Here is a 22,962-nt window from a genome sequence, read left to right on the forward strand (position 1 = left end):
TGTTGTATAAGTTTGTTGCTCTGGATGTGTGACCATCTTTATAGACTCTTTTCAACATGTAGCATATATATGTGCTACGTGTTTGTGTTTGTATATGTGAAAGTGTATATGAGACATTTGACCAAGTTCTCTTCATGCATGTAAACTGTGTGGATTAAATCCTTATATGCGTGTGTGTGTGTGTGTGTGTTTTCAAAGTAAGAACAATGTGTCCTCACTGTATGCCTGTTACAGTCAGCAGTAGCTTGTTTACAGGTTGTGTGTGTATTGAGAGGGACTATTAATCATGTCTGTCCTATCCACCCATTTTAGCTATCCAGTCTGAGCAGGACAAGCCAAAACTAAGGCACTTTATTGGGCTCTAATGGAGCTGCATTTGGGATGGTTTAAAAGTCAGAGCTCCAGAGGGAGCCTGATCTCGCTATGTTCAGAGTATGGGGTCATTTCTCTCCTAAAGAGTGGGAGGAATTGGAAGGCTTCCATAGTTACTGTGGAAACTAAAAGCATGTTAATGTAAGGTTATATTTCTTGTTCTTTATCCCCCTCCTTACATTTCTGCCTAAGGAGAGAGACAGGGAGGGACTGGGAAGAGGAGAGAACCATCTCAATATTACTAAAATGTTGACATTAATAACCAACTCAGACTGGCATGTACCATAAAATTGGAGCATCTCTTGACTGGATCTGAATTGGGATCAAATATGTCTGTGTTAAATGATCTTGAATATATAAAGTTTTATAGACCCAGGAAAGCTTAATAGATGTGAGCATGACTACTAGAGTTTCCCCAAAGACCAGAACTGTAGAAACTAACCATCAGATGATTCATTCTTAAACTTATATTTAAAGGGATTAGTATGTGGTTACACAAATGTGAAATGTTTTCAGAGAGCCAGTGCATGTTGGCACTGACCTTTTGAAATATTTATTGGTGGATCATGTAACTTCTGTAAACAGCTTGTGTCCCTCTGCATTAACTAAAACACGCATGTTTGAAACATGACATGAGGTAATAGCATTCGTAAGGTATGTCATTTCATACTGTGACTTTGGAATGAATCTTCTGGTTTGAAGTTATGACACTTTTGGCAGGCATTTCATATCAAACTGTATTACATATCTTCTGCACAGTACATATTTCTACAAATGGTAAAACACACACATTTAGAATGAATCCTTAATGTGAAATAAGTTTCAGGGTTAAATGTATGTGTAATAGTGATACCATATTGAATATTGGAAAGCTGATGTTCAAGCCGTAATTTTATTCTATTATGTGTGCCTTCATTTTACTGTATCACATTTTTACAGTAATTTAATGAAAGTTCTCCCGCCAATGTTTTTACTATTTTTACAGTGCTATGAGTGCTGCTGCTGCCACAGCACATTAATTATTAAGGCTTTGTTAAAAGCATTTGAAGTGTTTCTTAAAGACAGCTGAATCTAACCTACCTGTGGCCCTCTGACTTTCTGTGAGTGTCTATGTGTGTGTGTGTTTGCCTGTGTGTTTATTTCCTTGAGTGAAAGCCCAAGCGTGTGTGTTTGTGTGTGCTTGTGTGTGTGTTAAAACAACTGGGAAGATTTCCTCCGGTTTTCAATAATGTGGATCCATTACACAGTGAGTCTGCCAAGGGGGACTCGAGAATACTGTTAAAGTGCTCACCTTTCACAAACCTCTGACAAAACAGAAACACTCTCACACACACATGCACCATACACAGTGAAGCTTTTATTGCGTATCACTTACTATTTATGGTGTATTGTCCGAGCTTTGCCCCAGACGGCTGTAACTGTGTTTACATTTCCTGCCACCTACAATTACTTCCCTCCGATTAGTCTTTACAGGCCAGTTATCAAAACATCGCCTGACTCATACAGCTCTGCTCCACATCATACTGATGGCCTCTGTGAGTTAGGCCTTCATACATTTCTGTCTGCCTCTGTCTCTCTATCTGCCCCTCTCTGTCTCTTTCTCTCTGTCTGTTTGTGGTGGCTAATCCTCAGTAGTGTGTCTCACAGAATGAAAAACAATGTCTTCAGAATGAGAATAATTGAGAATCATTCAGAATGAGTGTCCAGTCTGAATTATAAAATTCTTTGACATATTGAATAACAGTTTGAAACTTTCATTCGTTATAGCTTAATGATAGCAGATGTGAAGATCTAGTGATAGTATGTGTGGATATGCAATTTTTTGAAAATGAGTTTCTTACCCAGTGGGATGAACCACTTGCATGCCTAAAGTGAAACCTCTGTCCCAGACTGGTAGACTTGTGTTCAGCAGCAACACCTACAACACTAATTAATCAGTGTATTTGATCTGCACCCCAGATATCATTAAGCACCCACATTACTATATATTCAAAACTCCATGATCTTAGTCATTATCTGTCAGTTTTTAAACTGAAAAATATGAAAGAGTGATGATTGTTTTATGTCTGCGCACACTGATTGTAGAATCTAATATTTGTCAGGATACTGTTCTATAGGATCATTGTGTTCTAAATGATTGAAATGATGTATCCCAAGAATAGTCTTCTCACCCGAGAGAGGCCACTAGATGGTAGAAAAGACATACTGCTTGCTCCTATCACTCTAAATATATTTTTTTAACGCATAACAGACTCCTGTATAATTTACTGAAATATAAATTAATGTATCTTACTACTGCTGCTACTACTAATAAGACAATGAAGTGAGTGCGGTTTGAGGAATAAATAGTTTGTGAAAGACAGGTGAAAACAGAGCAATATTAGAAAACCGGTATCAGTGGACAGTCGAGACGCAGTAAATGATTTATTTGTTTCGTAAATAACAACATAAATAGGAAATAGATAAATTATATATTTAACTGTTTTCCAAATCAACAAATAATTAATATATAAAAGACTACACTTTTGGATCGAATTCGAATTGTACCCCCCTAAATTTGAACTTCATGTTTTAAGCACTCTATGCGCTGTGAAAATATTGTGACGGTTAGAAAAGTCGCTCTGATATTTCTATCCTCTTCCCGATCGAAATTTAAATATAGATCTTGCAAACAGTCTCCACGTTAATTCAGATTAATTTCTAAGAAAAGAAATTTGTATTCTATCTGTCAGTGGGCACTTTTCTTAAAGCCAGTCCTTAATAATTCTTTCCAAATGAATTTGAGCGACTTCTTCGATCAGTTACCTTTTCATGAGAGGTGTTCGTGAGTAATTTATCACGCCCCCCCTCTCAAGATAACATTATAATCGTATTATTGACTACTACAATTACTACTATTATTAATAATAACAATAATAATAATAACAATGTTAATAATAATAATTCTGTCGAGGTTACACGTATACATACAACTTCATCACAAATTACTATATGTGATCAAAGGACGGCTTGAATAATAATTCATTCAAGTGTATTCCAATTCATTGTTTGAAATAACTCATTTTACAGAGACATTTGACATCATTCAAACATTGTAGCATAGAGTCAGCAGTAAAATGATCACTTGAATAGTTAATGAAGGTTAAACGATCGGATGAATGATTTTTATGTCCTGTTGCGCTCATGAGTTAGCTCACATAAATTTCTGTCGTTGTACATATTAATGCTCAATGGAAAGATGAAACGATATCTACATGAACTCGCATACGTTCGTCTAGGAATTAGGTTGAGGCCTCGGGAGTTTGGAAACTCATATGATGGTTTATAGCGTATTAAATATAACACGAAGGGTATATCGATTACGAATAATGTCTATCTGACAGATAGTAGTTGTAGATATGGTGAGATTGTTAAGTTGTTAAAATATAGACAAACCCACACTTTCACAAAATGACGAACGCATTTGAATTCATAATTAACAGAAACACAATGAAAAAAAATGTTGTAAAATGTGCTTTTTTTGTGCATTTTCGAGTTAAAGACACATACAAAACGCAGAGTATGGGATGATCTCAGCTGACAACTGGTCCAGACTAACAGTCTATGGGAGCAGCCTTGTCCCAATGACAATTATGAACATTGCACCTTAACAATGTCAGCGTAAATATGTGTTCAAGAGCGACACTTACCCGCCACTTAAATGAGACAAAACGAGAGACTTTGTCGCCTGTTTGCTCATAGCAATTGACCTGCGATGTCACTATTCCCCTCACTCTTGCAAAAGGAGAAAATGCACAGATGTTTCTAAATATATTTTTTAAGGTTTTTCTTCTTCTTTTTTTTAACTGCACAAGAATTTCATCAGTTTCCGAGTGGAGCAACACTCTTGCTAGATACTTAAGGGTTAAGGGCCAAGAACCCAATTTCGGGTGCTCGGACGTGCCGCGAAACGTCATGGTTTAGTATGACCAATCTTAGAATGACTTTTCACCCCGTTTGGCCAATAGGAGAAGTCGAGGGGTTGGTTCGAGTCGCAGGTGAGGTGGGATAGTAGCTCTGTGTGTAAAGACACAGGAAACGGAGAAAACTCTCAACTGCCTAGGAGTGTGGCTGAGGAGCGCTTACCGGAGGATAATCAAAAACGCTTTTCATTTGACAATAAAACAGGGACACCATGAGAGACCAGCAAATTCAAAAAAATATTTCGACTGGAGGAGTAAAATACGGCTGAATGTAGTGTAAATACTATTTGGAGTACATAGTTTTATTTTGTTCTTGTGTTTTTTGTCTTTTAAGAAAAAAAAAAGACTGAACATTTAAAAATGGCTGTTCGCAGCAATTCATTGATGCCTTTCTCAATCCAAGCTATTCTGAACAAAAAAGAGGATGGTCGACACTTCAAAGGCTTGGATGTGTGCTTTTCAAAAACAGCTTGTTGGAAAATATTTGGGGAAATGGACGGAGCGTCCGACGAATTTTCATCTCCTCGCAGAAGCGACGAGGGAGCCTGTATGGGCAGCGACCAGAAATGCTACGATTCGGACTCTGGTCTGAGTGAGGATAATGACAGCAAAACTCACGCTGTCTGCAAGTCCGAGAAGGACCAGGATATACCGGCCTCAGACGCTTTGGACGAAAGTTTTCAGGACGAAACCGACCATGAGTCCACAGCTGTGGAGAACGGAAAGGAACTTAGTGATTGTGAAATTTCTGCAGGCGTCTCGGGTTAGTCATTTTCTTAAATTTGTGCGCACGGCCGAACTTTTAGTGCAAAAATACGAGCTTTCTGTTGTCAAAATTTCATAGATAACACGCACTCCTGACAAAAGCTAACATGACATAGCTAATAGCTGCATGAACGTCACATACATACCATTCACTTTCTTGTCGAATTTAGTCGTCCTGTGGGCTGCAAGCCTCCTCAGACATTTATCAACTTGCAGATACAACGCGCTATTTTTGCCCTATATTGTCTTTCGCCCAGTATATTTACGACAGATTAATATAAATGCATTATAATAAATACATTATAATGAAAATGTATATGTCAAGACATCATTTATGTCTACTTATTTATGCCACTGGAGCAGAGTGTTGTGCAGTCATAAGAAATAATCATATGAAAAGGAATTTATTTTGGACTAAACGTTTTACGGCTCTTTTGTAGATTCGAACAACGCAGATGAAGCGGGCAGCGAGAAGAGCTTGGATCAGCCCAAACAGAGGAAAAAGCGCTCGCGGGCAGCCTTCTCCCACGCTCAGGTCTTCGAGCTGGAGCGACGTTTCAATCATCAACGGTACCTCTCCGGACCCGAGAGAGCAGACCTGGCCGCCTCCCTTAAACTGACGGAAACCCAGGTCAAAATATGGTTTCAAAACCGTAGGTACAAAACAAAACGTCGACAAATGGCTGCTGATTTGTTGGCCTCAGCACCGGCTGCGAAAAAAGTGGCAGTGAAAGTTTTGGTGCGGGACGACCAGAGACAGTACAATCCTGGAGAACTACTGCGGCCTCCGCTTCTCTCCCTTCAGCCGTCTTACTACTACCCATACGCATACTGCCTGCCTGCATGGACTCTTTCTGCCTGCACTGGAAACCAGTGACACTTCGGTTGCATATATTTATTCCCACAAACGACACAGGACTATCATTTGCTTTGAATTCAAGAATGATTTTTGACGAAGAGGACAAAAGAAGAGAAAAGGAAAGAAGGAAAGACAGAAAGAAAGAAGAGACCAGAGAAACACTTTCCAATATTTCGTTTTGAATTGCCCCCACGATGTGTGTATGTGTGTGTATGACAGAGAACATACCTTTGGTCGATAGTATAACGTCACCAGACAGCCCTTGTTTCAGAATGTATGGAATGCTGTTCATATAGCGGTTCAGGGGGCCGACGAACTTTTCCGTTTGTTATTACCGCTTGGAAAAAGCACTTCCAGTGACGTTGTGAATAGAGCTGTGTTTTTGCTTGCTACGGTTATAGGGTAACGGTAAGAGTCTCCGGCACTTTCTCACACTAGTGTAACCTTATTATAAGATGGAAATGTTGATTTGAACTTTTAAAACCAATGTAAGTGAGCCGTAACATTAACAAGAAACCTCGACATGTACCTGTTTTCATATTAGTATAATTTTGTTTATTGAAAGAGAAACCAAACATTAAACACTTATGAGGCATATTTCTAACTGTGTTTCTCTTCATCGTTTAACGCAGGCCTACTTGAAAAAAAGCACACACACATCTTAAGCAACTTTCGTTTCAGTAGTATTGTATCAGGAAGTTCAAGGTTGGCTTTTGACCTGAGTGCATTTGTCTTCACGCCGGTCTGCAGAGTGATTAGCTGTGATCTAAACTATGATTTTCAGTAGTCTTACGTAACATGGAGGCTGATTACAAAAATTTGGTCTGTATATCTATTCACTTCAAATATTCATCATTTCTGCTACAGACGTACAGAACCCCTTACTTAGACACTTAGGATACACATGGAATGAACTTAAGAAAAAAAAATTATGTATACCACCTCATATCGTAGCTATTTAATGGAGTAGGCTACTTTTAGGTCGAAGTATTAGTGTCCATTTGTTAACCTTTGGAAATCTTAATTCTAATTCAGTTAATCAACTATTCTACACAATTAATAGATCGATTTTCTCAGTTACTGGAACCTGTAGACTGGTCGTGATTCATTATTAAACAATTAATAGCACATAACCAGAGTTATGACATTTTAACATATCAGAAACAAAACGCTGTCAAAACGACTGAACATGTTTGACACAAGTTCTGACTGATTATGTTAGGCCTATTTAAAAGTGAGCAGCTACAGGAGCTGCAGCAACAACAAAAATAACAACAACAATTACAACAGAACAATGAGAACAGTCACAACAACAATCACCACCACCACCACCACCAACACAACAACAAGAACAATAACAACAACAACAACAACAAGAATAAGAATAAAAATAATACGAAGAAGAAGAAGAAGAAGAAGAAGAAGAAGAAGAAGAAGAATAGACCGTTCATAAAATGATCATCGTAGGCCTGCTTTTTGCAGCGGGCCTTCCATTCGACATCTCTGTAGATTTACAATGAGTATCCTTTTACGTCAAACAAATAAGTAAATATCTGACCATAAAATATACAAAATTTAATGAATCAGCTAATTTGATACGACATGTCTAATTATCACCTGTCAGAAAAATACCAACTTGGGCATTTGTTCAACACAACTCGCTAGTATGATTTAAAAGGCCTTTGACCTATCTTGCCGACCACAGCGATTTACTCACACGCATACACAAAAACAAGATCAGATAAGTGAATTCTGTGGAGAAAAAGAAAAACGACTGGAATCATATTTATGTAGCCTATGACTACGTTATGATTGTGAACGAAAATGGTCCGATTCATATAGTCGATCAGTTCTCATATGTCTGCAAACGTTTAAATGAAAGAAAAAAAATCACAACCATGTCCATTAATCAGTGCGGCATTTATTTCCAGCAACAAAATGTTTTTTTTTCTGTCTTTTTCAAAACGAATAGGCATATACTATTACTGCGCTCAGTAGTAATGCATTATTACCACTGACCTATCATGCATACCATTTAGTTAGTCGAAAATGAAGGCTTGTTTACCCGGTGCTGTTTTGTACATTAGAAAAGGTTTTTTTCCCACTCTTTTCTGAACACAGAAATACCTCGCACCAGTAACTCATGAGGGATTACTTTCCTTTTTAAGAGCTATCTGCGTTGTGATCTTGTAGATCTAGAATAGCTGATTGGAAACAATCAAGTGGATAATTGGATAAGTAGGCAACTGTTTGCTAGTTAGTTCACATGGTTAACGGCGGACCCTCCCTATCTGAAACACAACCTGGCCTGCTAGTTTTCATGAACATTTTAGCCCTTTTAACCACTCTAGACTTGTATAGAGCGCTATAGAAAAGACTCCAAAGTATAATCGATTTGATGAAGTGCCATCAAAGAAAGTCTTTGTGAGGGATAAAATCGCAAAAGCAGGGCGGGATAGATCTCTCTCTCTCTCTTTCTCTCTCTCCCTCCTTCTCTCTCTCTCTCTCTTCAAAAGAATACGTTTCGCCCTTTCCTGTGAACTTTGGATGGTTGAGATGCAAACAGCTACACCAACAATTCATCGCTGCTGTCTCGGTTGCTTTTTTTTTATAAACTGATATAATTTCATGCGTCATGGAAGCAGCACAGCCCACATGGAAGTGTAACGTTTTGTGATTATGTAGAAGATGAAATGTAAAATAAAAAATTCCTTTGGTATGGTACACAAATCCATACAGGGCCAGACTGAACAAGCGGCATTTTCACCACCTTTCACCACAAGGCAGCAGCTTTAGCAGACAACATTTACTGCTCTTTGACCCGGCACGAATTTCTTTACAAGAGATGGTTACTTTGTGGTTCTTATTTCTGCTTTTTGTGTTATCACAACATTGCGAGACATCTAAATAAAATGAGGTCCAGTCAAAAAACAGGCTCACACTCTGTTGGCGCGCTTTCTTGGTACTGATCACTTTTACATCTTCTTTAAAGGTACGCGATGCTATGGGACAAAATGTGAACTAATTAAACATTTCTGTGCAAATTGTAAAAAGCATGTTTGAAAAGACTTAAGAGGGTGTGAGTAACAAAGCCATCAAACGTAGCACTCTTGACTACCAAAAATAATCTCAGCTGAAGGCTCCTGGAATGAACCGGCGGCCCTTGTCTGGCGCTCATTTTGGAGCGCTACAGTTATCCAGGTGTCAAGACGGTGATCATTAAATGAGACAGTTTGCCAGGCCTGATGGAAAACGAATATATGGACAGAGATTCGTGCGTCGACATTTTCAACAAAACTTTTTAATTTTCACATCTGAATACCTTCTTGTTTTGAAACTCTTTCCAGTACATACACAACTAAATTACCGCTCGTATGGTAGTTCGCTTGTTTTTCAGTTAATGACAATGGACTGAGCGATCAAAGCTTTAGAACTAATTTCAACACCGAATAAACAACTTTCCTCTAAGACAGACGAGTAGCACCATGTAGGCTAAGTCCTCTTGGTATTCCTCGTAAAATCAATCCAGTAATTAGTCTCAGTTCTATGTGACTGTCAAACGGAATTTGTGTGCTTTTACTATAGCCAGCCAGGGAAGCAACAGTGAGACACCGTAATGAATGATTTCATGCTTGCAAGAGGGATCTGAAGCAGGATAATTGCTTCGTATCTCTGCAACTGAACTCATTCAATTTTTCGCCGTCATTAATAAAATCACCAACAGCTTCAAGCGTTCCTTGCTGTCGTTTTTCGCTTTGAAACTCCTTAAAAGGTCATCTTCATCTTGAAATCGCCAGATCAGCAGACTGGTGTTGAATTGCGGCTCCTTTATGCCTAGAAATAATGTCTTTTATAAAGTCGTTTGAATCAGTGATTTTTAATGAAAAGCAACGTCACTGGGGCGCATTGATTATTAAGAATGTTTGACTACCTTTGTTTCGTTGTCCCTAGCCTTGATTTTGCTCTAGTTTTAATTTTCCATAGAAATCCACCTGGCGTCATAGCTAAAGCTTCCGGGAGATACATTGCAAGTGAGGAAAGAGCAAATCCATCGTGCCAGTCAATTCTGTAGTTATTTCGTCCTGATACAATGACGTACGGGGCCCAGTAAATTGCTCTTAGATGTAACTTCACCTTAACACTTTCACAGTAACGGGCATTGAGAAGCTGTGTTGTTATTTACTATGAAAGAACCATGGAATGCATGTAATAATACAAACGCATGCGTGTGACTCTTTTAAACTTTGTAACTATTTAAAATAAAGGAAATACAAACACCCCCCCCCCACACACACACACGTATGCATATTTATGTTAAATTAAGGTTATAGTTGTACTTTTCTCTGTGAGTTCCGGCCTACAGCTGTGCAGTAAGAAACGAGAAGGCGCATCATTTATCAGGCGTCATGTTGGTTAAAATACGCGCAGCATCACAATTAAGCTTTTAGGAAAATTTTACTGCTCGACGCGAAAGATGGACACATGCTTATTGACAAAAGATTTGAACTTTTACATTGTATAGTCATATAGTCATTTCCATGTTTACACCTTTATACTATCCAGTGAACGCATGTATATTTTTGGTAAGACTTTGGACGTCAAGGGCAATTTCTTTATACACGCTAATAGAGTGGGTTGACATGCATAATGGTACTTAATCAGTGGAATTATTTTCCCTCGCAAGGGGAGACATGAGCCAGTTGTTGTTCTAGATCACATTTCACATTTAATGGGAGAAAATTGGCATTTCAGACGATGCGCCTCTGACATTCAAAATCTCCGGGTCACATGTTTGCTCTTGCAATGGATGCGCAACAGTGCCTGATACTTAATTAAATTACACATTTTTAAAGAGATTGCACTATTTCAAAAGCGAAAACACATGTTGTTGTTCAGTGTGGATAGTGCTATTTTATGGTGTTTTACGGTGTTCAACTTGCCGACCATCATTAAGACGAGTCTCTTAAGCCGTGGCAAGCTCTTTATTACGAATAAACCCACCCTTCCTCTCAGACACTAACACCTGCACGAAAACTTGTCTGCTTACTCAACTTCTACAATGTATGAATAAAGTAATCGAGAAAATGTGGACAAAGGACAGAATCCGAGTTGTGATAATGCGAAGCATATGTCCCAATGTCTCTGAAAATGCGGGTGGGAGAGAATCGCACAGCTGTGTGGACGCGCGTGGAAATGCCTAGCAGGTGTTCCTTATCCACGGAGCGCGTGTTAACCTCGGGCCGTTAAACCCCCTCGCCATCACCCTTGCTGTAGTGTTAGAGATGTCACCCGATCATGTGCAATTACTTTCGGGCCAAACAAACTGAAGAGGGCTTTTTTCTCAATTGGTGAGGGGATATTTGGAACGGTTCCTGTGGACTAGGTGCCGGATAAAACGGTAGGTACACTTCAAATTAAAAGTGAGATGTGCATTTCTCGACCTCCACATCTAGCAACTCATAAATTTAAAGATAAGCAGCAGCACAGATTTTAGATTTTAATTCAAACCAAAAAAGTGCTTTGTATTTCAATGCATTTCATTGTATTACTTTATATTTTCATTGGAAAAGATTTGGCCAAGTCTTTTACGTTTTCCCTAAGTACAGATTTAATTAAGCCGCGGTACACAGGCTAACTAATCATCTCATTGGCTTTCCATGCACAAAGTTCGACAGTGTCAAACCTTTCAATATTTATGATCTTTGCTTGGGAGGTCGAATGCCAAATTGCCCATCTCAGTAAAATGAAATCTTAATTCTATTATCTATTAATTAACTCTACACACAGTACGACTGTAAACAACGACGACGACATCATCGTCGTCATCATCAGCATCAGCATCAGCAGCAGCAGCAGCAACAACAACAACAACAGCAACAATAATAATAATAATAATAACCGGCATCATCATTAACACTGACAATGGGGAAAAGAAAAGAGTAAATGCCAAATAACAATGGTAAATGGTATTATTACCATTAAACTAGCCTACTTTAGCTCCCCCACGTACAACAGAAGGAAACAGAGGAAAACAAAAAATAAACAAACAAAAAACAAAACAAAAACACTGGGATATGTTATCAGATATGTCAGATTGGCTGATTAAATGCAATGGTGAAATATTCGAAAGGTGAAATTTTTAATATGCCATGACGGGCCATAGATCACAAACAAGAGGACTAATATTGAGGGATCAAAGTGCATTGTTCTTTTTCTGCTGTAAAATTGCGTATTCTTGAGTTCTAGCGTTGAATCTGTCTGTGCGCGACATTATTTTTCAGATGCACAATCATTTTGTAATTTGATGGCATTACATTTGTTTGAGACGATACCAAAAATGGGCCTGCATGACGCACCATTAACTGAAATGAAAGTTTAAATAAAACTAAACTAAAACTAAACAGTGACTATCCAAATTCTAACGAGCTGTTCATGGAGACACATCAAATATTTCACTGACAATAAAATGGAAATCACGTTTATGATTTTGCTATTATAAGGCTATATCTCAATAACATCAAACCATGATAGCAAACCATTTGATTGATACCAGACCATCTGAAGTAACGATCAGTCCATCAGATTATAACAATTACCAGCATGCGGCTTAAAGGCTTTGACTCTAAAAGACACACATTTTGTTTTAGGTTTTGAACGTGCCAGAAAGGATGTTTCCATGAGTTAGTGCAATTAAAGGACTCCTGTAGAAATGCCAGTGTTTGCCTATTAATGAGGAATTAGCTGACATAAGGTCTAAAAATTAAGTTAACATTGTTAACATTACCGAACATCGCTGCATGAATCAGGTGGGTGTGAATTGCCACCAAAATAAGTTTCACAAGGAAACACTCGATTCTCTTTATTTTTGCATGGTTAGTGGCCTAATTACGTTGTCCCTGTCTTACAGAATCAAAAATTATTTTACGGCTCAAACAGCCTATCTGCAGCTTTAAACAGCCTTACTCTAACCCTGAACATAATTACAGCTTGTTCAGCATACACCCAGAATCAGACTACAAATTAACAGATCAACAAAATGAATACAAATGGATGGACATAGATTCATTCATTTATTAGTTAGTTATGTATGCCATTTCAGCAATATTCAACGTTGGATTGCAAGCTCCCGGTCTTGCACATCTGAGAATGTGAAATTAAACCGCGTCGAACTTAATGTCCTCTAACAACTTATCTGGTTACTCTCTCTCTCTCTCTCTCTCTCTCTCTCTCTCTAATTAACTCTATCCCAACCTCTCTTTGTCATCATCTCTATCCTAACGTCCTTGAGCTTCAGCCACATACTTTCAGACCACAAGATATCTCTCGAAGAGCTCCAAAAGTAAAGCGCAATTAACCTGAAAAAATAGGCATTCACCGCGTATGAGCTGTCTCAAGACAAACGTTGCTATCCATATGTTATCTATTATTATCATACAACATTATCAGCGTAGCTCATATTTTAACACTCCTTCTGTAACTTTTATTTTGGATAAAAAAAGGTCTGATGGTGGCTCGAGTGCAAATAAAATATGAAGCCGGGACTTGTTAATGGACTGCTTGCTTATTAGCCTATCTGTTTCATCAGAGTCAACCAAATAGGCTACCGTTTGGTTATTTATTTGGTCTCTAAGTAATAGGGAGGTCAAAATTTATGAAACCTTTTAAGTAGCCTATATGAGAAATTTGAAAGCATGCATTTGGGGTTGCTGATAACAAGTCGCTTCGATTAATTTAAAACCCGTATTTGCCTGGATTCTAAACGACAATTGATGATGTTTGACGATAATTAGTGTGTGGCAGAGTTCGGGGGTTGGTAATTCCATCTTTCGACAGTCTACAGTTAGGCTAACTACTGAAGTACTCACACAATACATATAGATACTATTTTCTGCACAGTAAAACATAGATTGCTGTCACACGTTACCACAATAAATTTGGCAGCGGGTGCGACTTCATATTTCACGTCAGTGACAACTGAGTTACTGTAATTTCTTCGCGACAATTGTGCAATTCTGCCTATGCCAGAGCCTCTTTATCAAACAAAAGGCAGCATTTTATGCTGCGATCTAATAGTTTTGTGATATTAGTAGCCTAAGTACTAACATGAAGTAGGATAGAAGCACTGAAGAGTTTGTACAACCATCTAAAAGACAGATGAAACGTAGGTAAAGTTCAAACATACCAACAGAAATATGTTTGCTGCTGCTTTAAGATTTGTGGCAAACATTTGATTAATGGTGACATATAGGCCAGACGATAACGATGGGGTATATATGTCCCGTATTGCATAAATTATTTGATTAACCTCGACCCCCAACCAGTGCCTCCGCTTTCCATGTGAGCGTTAATATTTACCTTAGAGACGGGGACGCGTCATGAGGACTAATCCATCTAGCTACGCAAATACTTCCAGCTGAAAAAGTCACCAGTCACACACGATTACTTTAATTTGTCTAAGAATTAGTGATGTGATTTAAAAACGCATTAGGCTTAAAGTCCTATTCAAATCAGTTTCAATTTCACATTTGCTTAGATACATGTACCAATGTTGTGCTTAGAGTGGTACGTGCCGTGTTTCAGCTGGGGAGTGAAAATGGCGTCTGGTTGCCTAGCGCTCGTGCAAGTCTTTATCTGATTAGCTTGGAGGTTCCTGAAACTGGTAGCTCATCATATTGTTCAAGCTAGTTGCGTTAGTTTTTCTCATTTTATCTCGTCGCAAATCCCAAAGACATGTCAGACTCGGAGGATGAGAGTCTAGACCGACAGCTGAAAATTGTAATTATCGGAGACGGAGCCTCTGGAAAGGTGAGGGGGGGATTTTGAGATTTAAGAATGATGCTAACTACCTACTTCGCTAACCAGCAGTGATATTAGATTGACTGAAAAAGAAATCGCCGTCCTTATGACATCAGCAAATACAAAAATGTAATATATAGAAAACACGCCGGCTCTAAAGTAATCCGTTATGTCTATGAGTACATTTTATTTGGCCCTGTATCTTCACTTTTAGATGCCAAAGATTATATTAATGGCTAAAGTTAGCTTGTAATGGTGGTAATGGTGGAAGCTTTACGGTTAAATTAGCTGTATAGACAGCTTCATGGTTAAAATAACATGGTTAAAATAACATGAGTCTTCGTGAGCTGATTCGGGCTGCTGCTGTGTGCTTGTACTGCTAGCACTACATGTAAGGCGAGCAGGATTACCACTGGATGGATACAAGTTGATAAATAAATCTTTGTTTCCTGTACGTGCACATATCACTCAAAACCGTTCCAAGAATGAGCGTTACAGAACGGTAAAGCAGCATAAGCCACTTCGTCTTATTTTGCTTCAGACCTGTGGATGATGTAAATGAAAGAGCAGTCGACAACTTCATCTAGCACACTACGTTTAGCAAGATCAAAGCAGCTCTTCAAATGCATTGTTCCCTTAAACAGCTCTGACTAATCTCACAATCTGTGTATCAACCGAAGTTTCACATAATGACAAGACCTTAATGAATGAATAAATGAAGAGAAGTTGTATGGACTGGTATCGTAAACTGGGACAAAGATGCTGTCTGAGGCGATTGAAAAGGCAATCATTTGTAGGCTATTCTCTTTATTTAGTTCTGTCACTATTGGGTCTACTCTAGACTTTGAATTTGCAGTAAGGCACCCTGCATGCTGTTGCTTAAATGGTAGTTCACTGTCACTCTTCAGTAAAGTAATTTGAAGTGTCTTATTTCTTCAGCTGTAGTAAAGCAGTTAGCTTACTTCTGTGCATTTAAATCTGACTTGAGTCCCCTCCTCTTTAACCACCTGCTCCTAACCCTATTAATTGTACCTTATGTATAATCCTGTTGTGTGCTCCATGGGGATTTTCCCTTTGTCTCGGGAGTTTGATGAATGTGTCACCATGCATGAAACATCTTTGACTTAAGACACTACATCACAGAAGTAATAGTCTTCTTAAATGTTGCCAAAATTCCATAGCTTACTTGTTCATTTAATCACAGAGGCATACAATAGGTGGCAGTGCACCAACTGTCTCTTCAAACCTTGACGTCTTTACAGTGGTCCACAACAGAGTGGTGGTTGGTGTTTGTGGTAGACTGTTAATGTTGCTGCAGTTGGAATGGCAAGAGTCTTGGCATGGAAGATGTGATGGAATAAATGACTGAATTTAGTGGATCCTTAATCCTCTGTGTACTCTGGATAAACCAGCAAGTCAGATTACCTTGTGTAATTTCTTGAATCACAAGAAATCTAAATGTAAGATACTTTCTATATTTGATGAGGTGAACAATGATATTTAAATAAAATCTTGAAGTCATACAGATTTTAAAACCAAACCTTTACCCTTGCCTGCATATCCTTGTCGCTGTTGTAAGTTTTGTATTTTTGTTGGTACAGCTGTGTGTTTATGGTTTTATATGTTGTTATCCTTTGTAAGGGGTGTGTGTGTGTGTATCTGTGAGAGTTATGTGTGAGAGTGTGTGGGTCTTAGAGCTATGTATGATGTGTGTGTGGTCTGGTGGTAATGATCTGTTTCTTCATATGAATCAGTGGGAGCTGCTCTACAGGCAGCAGTAATGGTTTTGACCTCCATCCTCTCTGAGCGGCTTGAGACGAAGCGTGTAGTTATATGTTGCTGTAAAGAAATGGCACACAGATTCACCGTTATAAAATTGTCACAGCGCTTTCAGACATGTTTGCTCTGAGCTGCCTGGCTAGAAGTGTTTAGTGGTGTAGGTTATTCTGTGGTGCTTAAAATCACTGCCGGTGGCCAGCTGTCTTTACTGTCAGTCCTCTTGGACATCAAAATGTTTCAGCATATTTAATATTGTCAGCCTATTCTTGCTGAGTATGTGCTCTCAAACGTTATTACAGCATCAACTCAGCAGCAAGGCTGAACTGTGTGCAGTATACTTGGAAGTACTGGAATGCCAATGACAAATCCATACTTATTAGCATGTGGGATTATGATTGTAACTTAACGTTATTTTTTCTGTTAGCTTCTGCTTCAACTTTTGGGATGCAGAGGTGGCCACTACAAAGGCATGTTTTAGACAGTACTGTGTTTTTTGAGTTTTTGGAAGTAAATATGATAATGATTGGGTTAGCTGTTTCGTTAGACCTGTTTGATCCATGTTCCCAGGCAAGCGTAACTGATTAATGACCAATTTTGAACTTTGTCTGAAAAGCCTTTTGCTCAAAAGCAATTACCATAACAAAATAGTTCATAAAACGTGAGCATAGGACTGTGTAGGCTCTTGAACATTATGGCTCTTCATGTCTTACTTATACATGAATTCTGTCTCTGTTTTTTTCCCTCTCTGCCCTTAAAGTCAACTTGTCAGTATGAAATGGCTTCTTTTCTGAGACTGATAATGCACAAACAGGCTAATATCCTCAAAAGTCTGTTTTGGCATGTTGACCACAAAAGTATGTCATATATAGTGATAAAATTGTGTGAGTGGGTGTTGGAGTTTGATTATCTAGCAGAGCCAACAGAAAGAGCCACACCATCTCTCCCAGCACTGTTTATGGTAACGTGCTGTGATTGCCATGACAACCCTGAGCTGTCTGTCTCTTGAGTGGCAGTATGATGACTCCAGTGATTGAGTATGAATGTGCTGCTCTGACGCTAAGTGCTTCCTGACTTCCTCAATGCCTCTACTAAAATACCCCTCCTGCTTACATTTCAGAAAAAGAAAAAAAAAAAAAGGACTTGGCTCCATAGACTTCAGAAAGAAAATGAATGTCTTCAGTATTAAAACAACATTCCCTTTTCCTCAGCATGATGGGACACACACACACACACACACACACACACACCACACCACACCACACAATTAGACCAACTGAAACGGAAATGCGGTGTGTGTTTGTGAGGATAGGACCTCTCCTGTCGTGCTGGGCAGACTCTCTGACTGACACTCCGTCTGCTGTTATTGGGGAGTTTGCTGAGTAAATTGCGTTGGGATGAGTTTTTCTTGGCTTGTGACAGAGAGGCCCACTGCCACATATACACACATACAAATTACACGAAGGCAGTGAGATGTGTGAACGCCTGTTTACCAGACTACCTACCGCAATCTATACTGTATTACTCCCCATGCAGTATGGCGTAGTTTGCATGTTTTGCACAATACATGCAGTGCCAGGGTTTCCTTTTATCATACAGAAATATATATTTTTTATTATTTAAGTCTGCTTAAATGTCTAACCCTTCTCTTCTCTTCTCTTCTCTTCTCTTCTCTTCTCTTCTCTTCTCTTCTCTTCTCTTCTCCCTTTTCTCTGTTGTCCTCCAGTTGCGTGATTTAAAACCAAGAGTGAAAGCCAGGCTTCTTAACTCTGAGACAGATGGCAGTGCAAAATTGGTGTGATCATATGGAACAGATTTTTACTGTCCAGCCCAGTTACTCCATCAATAGCTGTTACTGTGAGGGGTTCGAACACAGCCAAACTTCTCTGTGCTGTGTCACCAACCTCAGGATGGTTCTCTGTGTTCTGCGCTAATCTGTGCCTGTGGCAGACTTGGCAAGAGATTGGACACCTCTATGGTCACCTTAAAGCAGTTAGCAGTAGTCACAGCATTAAACGTGTATATGGTACAGTGGAGTAAATGATAACAACAACAGTGACCATTCTTTAACCAGATTTAAAACACTACATTTTTTTATAGTGTTCACATGAGCATGTCAGCCTTAAGGCTTATTCACTTAGGGAGCTGGAACAAATTCTACTGCTGTAAATATCAAATAGTCCACTCTCTGCTTAGGTTAGTAACTCTTGCAGAGAGTCTGTTTTGGTTTGACGGCTACAGAAATGTAGGAGAACATCCACATTTATCAGTTTCGTGATATTCAGTCATTTGCTTTCTGGGTCATCTCCTGTGGAAGCGCACAAAAACATGCATTTCAGCGGCCAGCTTCTCAGAGTGAATAATTTTTGGTTTCTTTTTTTTTTCCCTCCCTCATTAGCAAAGGGTATCTACATGTAGCTGCACTCCTTGCCTTTAATTCCAGAGAAGGGGAAGGTAGGCGGGTAGCCTGCTCTGGCTGGAGTCGGACCCATCCCACACCAGAATAACATAACAGTTATGATGAACACTGTACATTCCATGTCCTCTCAGAACAGCCAGAGGGGGAAGAGCTTGTCGTGAGATTACGTGAGATGCACCGTTTGGTCGCTGCTGTTTGGAGATTTTTCATTGAAATGTTCGTTTACCAGGCAACAAAAGTCAAATCCCTGACATTCTTCTTGACTCCACGTGTCTTAATCTTTATCTGTTTATCTGTTTAACTCCACCCTCCTCCTAAATGGACTCCAAACCCTGTGACTATCATGTTGCTACAGCTGAGAATTCAAGCTATTAAAATTGAATAATTTACGGGAAGGCTTGAGAGGAGAATTTTGTGGCAAAAAAACCCAAAAACCCTGCCAGTCAAAGCCTTTTACTATATAGGCCTAATGCACGTACCCACATCATTATATGCCTATTTCTGTTTGAAAGTTTTGACATTTCATCAATGCTCAGTTCAGTTTGATTTCTCCTCATTTCTTCATCATTCTTCAAGCCATTCTGTGTTTCTAAATCTTTGTCGTAGGAGGTAAAGTTTTAAAAACATTGACATTTATTAGGTTTTCTCATTTTGTCGTCTTAGACCTTTGGCTTCTTATGATAAGAAAATAGCTTTATTACAGTGTTATCCATTATGATGCAAAATAACTTAAATAACTAAATTTCTTCTTCTCTGAGAATGCATAAGAAAGGTTGAAGAATTCCAAACTGCACCGTTGTACTATTTTCCATGGTTTGACTTTGACAGTTTATGTGGATTCCTCATGTGCTAATCATTGACGGTAAGGAGTTTGGAACAAATCAGATGTTGGAAACTATTATTACTGAATGGGATTCCTACAAAATTAGACTGTCAATTTTGGATGCAATTAAATAGCTTAATTTTTCACAAGTCAAATTATGTTACACAAATGATTTGTAAACAGTGTGAGATAGTAGATGAGATTTGGGATTGCATTTTTTTTTTTAACTTTTCTGGACCAGCCTTTTCAGCTCTGACACTTTTCTTAATTGGTAAAAGTCGTAGTGAATCCAAAGCATTCTGTTCCTTTTAATGTAGCACCCATCTCTCAGTTCTAAAGAGATTTGAGGTGAGAAGCATTTGTTGTTTTACGGTTGTTTTTTGTAGGGACCGATGGGGCGTACACGGTCCCTGTCAAGGCTAAATCTGCTGGTTGATTGTGTGTGTGTGTGTGTGTGTAGGGGGAGTTTTTTCTCTGTGTTTATGGAAAAGCTCAGTGCTGTAAGTCTAAAGCCATTAAAGCCACGCAGCACTCCATTTTTCTCTTCCCCTCATCCGTCAAACAGAATTAAACATGGCACCTCCAGTCCACTCTGCCAATTCCCACGAAATTTGGAATAGAAAGTGTGTGTGTGTGTGTATGTGTATGTGTGCATATTTCTCCCTTTGTGTGTGTGTGTATCTGTTTGTGTGTGTGTTAAAGGGTAGAAGACCATTGCACGTCAGTATTTAGTTATTTTCTGTAAATGTCATGACAGTTGGCTGCCTGTCGAGCTCTGTGTGTGTGTGTGCGTGTGCGTGCGCGCATGTGTGTCTTGTCATAGCAGTAGGCCTCCCGTCCAGCTGTTTTTCGCCTGATTGGTTGTTCTTTTTGGTTCCTTGACATAAAGCCCGTGACAGTCTCAAATGATGTCATTGTCATTAAAGCACAGACAGACCAGACATGCCAAAAAATCACGTCAATAATCTTCCCAACATTATGGAAATATCCACAATCCAAATGGAAATGAGTCTGGTTGTGTTCAGCCGGCTGGTTAAAGCCAAAAAAATCTTGCAAGTCAGAGAATGAAAGAAATATTAAGTTTGATTGGTGATGTTTTAGCAACTTGAGGTCATTTATGTATCTCTGTATTCCTGCCTTGGTTTTAATTGCTTTTTCATGTTCCCCTTGCCTCCCTGAAAGACGTCTATTGCCACCCGGTTTGCTCAGGAGGCCTTTGGCAAGCAGTACAAACAGACGATAGGACTGGATTTCTTCCTCAAGAGAATCACCCTGCCAGGTGAGAGAAATACCTTTCTGTTTTACACGCACACAGAGAAATATACCATGTAGGAAGGTTTAGGTACTGAATTTCCTACGGAGTAGTACTGAGCTGTGTTGTATTTGACCTGAGTGAAAGCAGCTCATGTTTTTTAATATGGCGAAATCAAGAAATAAACATTTTTAAATCTTGTTTTTTTTTACTGTAGTAATCAGTAAAAAATATAAGCTCATAAGCTTATATGCAATTTTTTTTTTAAATATTAGCAGATTGTTCAGTCAGTCTATAAATCTGTCCCCAAATTTTAGATGACCTAAACACGTTCTTTGTGCTGTGTATTTTTGTCTATACACGGGGCAGGACCCGTTGGATTGTGCCGTTTCATTCAGTTTGCATGTGTTGTGCACATTCCCTCCCAGTTCCTTGTGTGTATGCGTGTTTGTGTTTTCTCTCAACCTGTGCGAGCGTACGTGCGTGCATGCGTGTGTGTTTTCTCTCAGCTGTGTCTCTCTCTGAGTGTGTGTGTGTGTGTGCGTGTCTGTATGGTGCTGTAATGTAGAGTATCTGTATCCCCTCACTTTGATTCAGTGTGAGGGCTTCTCTCTCCAGTGCAAACTGTTCAGTGCCAGAGGCCAGTGTATGTCCAAAGGCACAGCTCTGTGGTCCCGTTTCAGAGTAAATACACTCAGCATTTTATATTCATATCATTCGTCCCCCACTGTCAACTACTTTTTGTTCTGGGGCAAATAAAACATGCACGTTCCTATTTATTTAGTTTCAAAACCCACACAAAATAACACGGCGCACAAATGATTCCTTTAGATCCGCTAAATAAATGTTTATTTCCCCCTCTGAGGCTAAATTTGGATTGTGACGCTTTTAAGTCCTGATGTACATGTTGCATATTATGCTAACTCTGTTTCGGATCCAGCGGAGTGACATTTTGAATTTGAGTTAACTGAGCTGAGGAACGTTAGAATTAAGAAATAATGAGAAAGTGTAAATCTGAATTTTAATAGTAATGTACTAAAATGACTTATGAATGAAATGACTTTTTTTTTTTTTTTACCCAGCTCAGCTATAGTGTCTTCATGTAGCTGAACGGTCATAAAACATTTCAGACTTCTTACATTTTTATACAGTATTCATTTCAGGCACCCCAAATATTCAGAGAATATTCATTTCAGGCTTCTCAAATAGCTTACTTCAACTGTCCCATTTTTTCAAACATGCATACAGCATTTGAATCCGTTCTCTCAACAGCAGGACTAGTGATGGCGGACACGTAGTTAATGCCTTTGTATTAAGGGAGGTAACAGAGACTTTCCCCAGTTTCCTGACAGAGTGCTAACCTGCCAGTGGTTGTCAGTGTTAACTGATAACTGATCGATGAACACAGGGCCTGTGCGCTTAGCTGCTTTTAGACGTCTTGGCGTTGACGGTCAGTGGTACTGAACTGTGCAGTCAGACACGGCGTTGGAATTGTGCTTTAAAATCGCCACATCCGAGTCTGACCAAAGTGTATGGTAGGCTGGGAGGGCGGGTAGAAGAAATGAATGAACAATTATATATGATTCTATGGGAACTATAACCTCTCTGCCAAGCACTGATGATAACAACAAAAAAGTTAAACAAACTGATTTCAACTAAAACAGAAGGAGATAAAAGGTGAGAGAAGCCCCAGTGATCTTCAGAGTCATCTGTTCATATATATATATATATATATATATATGAGATGTCCCATTGTTATTACGGTCAGGGTATATGTCATTATATTTGGGTTAATCTCTAAAGTAGCCACATTTCCTGAGCCTCCATGAAGCGGGCTGTCCCAGAGGAGGGACGCCGTCTGAAAATGTCAGAATGTAATTACCTGACGAATGAGTGAAATCACAGCTCTCAGACAGCTCTACATCCAGCTTTACCAGG

The 22,962-nt window shown here is 39.1% G+C and overlaps 2 protein-coding genes across 3 annotated transcripts in view; both read left to right on the top strand.

Moving 5' to 3' along the window:
- Positions 1-4,694: 4,694 nt before the first annotated feature.
- On the top strand, positions 4,695-5,976 carry nkx3-2 (NK3 homeobox 2). The gene is made up of 2 exons (XM_030766779.1): positions 4,695-5,097; positions 5,540-5,976. The coding sequence occupies exons 1-2, from the start codon at positions 4,695-4,697 to the stop codon at positions 5,974-5,976; spliced, it is 840 nt and encodes a 279-aa protein (XP_030622639.1).
- An 8,712-nt stretch (positions 5,977-14,688) lies between these two features.
- Positions 14,689-22,962, top strand: part of rab28 (RAB28, member RAS oncogene family) — a 28,766-nt gene continuing 20,492 nt past the window's right edge. For both annotated transcript variants that reach the window (XM_030766581.1, XM_030766582.1), the window contains exons 1-2: positions 14,689-14,763; positions 20,955-21,051. In XM_030766581.1, the coding sequence (XP_030622441.1) occupies positions 14,689-14,763; positions 20,955-21,051 (172 nt within the window). The remainder of the gene's footprint in view (positions 14,764-20,954; positions 21,052-22,962) is intronic.

Source organism: Chanos chanos, chromosome 2 (assembly GCF_902362185.1).
Source record: "Chanos chanos chromosome 2, fChaCha1.1, whole genome shotgun sequence".
Lineage (NCBI taxonomy): Eukaryota > Metazoa > Chordata > Actinopteri > Gonorynchiformes > Chanidae > Chanos > Chanos chanos.

Coding starts and splice junctions, on each gene's coding strand:
- nkx3-2 (XM_030766779.1), top strand. CDS start 4,695: ATGGCTGTTCGCAGCAATTCATTGATGCCTTTCTCAATCCAAGCTATT. Junction 5,098..5,539: donor AATTTCTGCAGGCGTCTCGG/GTTAGTCATTTT, acceptor GCTCTTTTGTAG/ATTCGAACAACGCAGATGAA.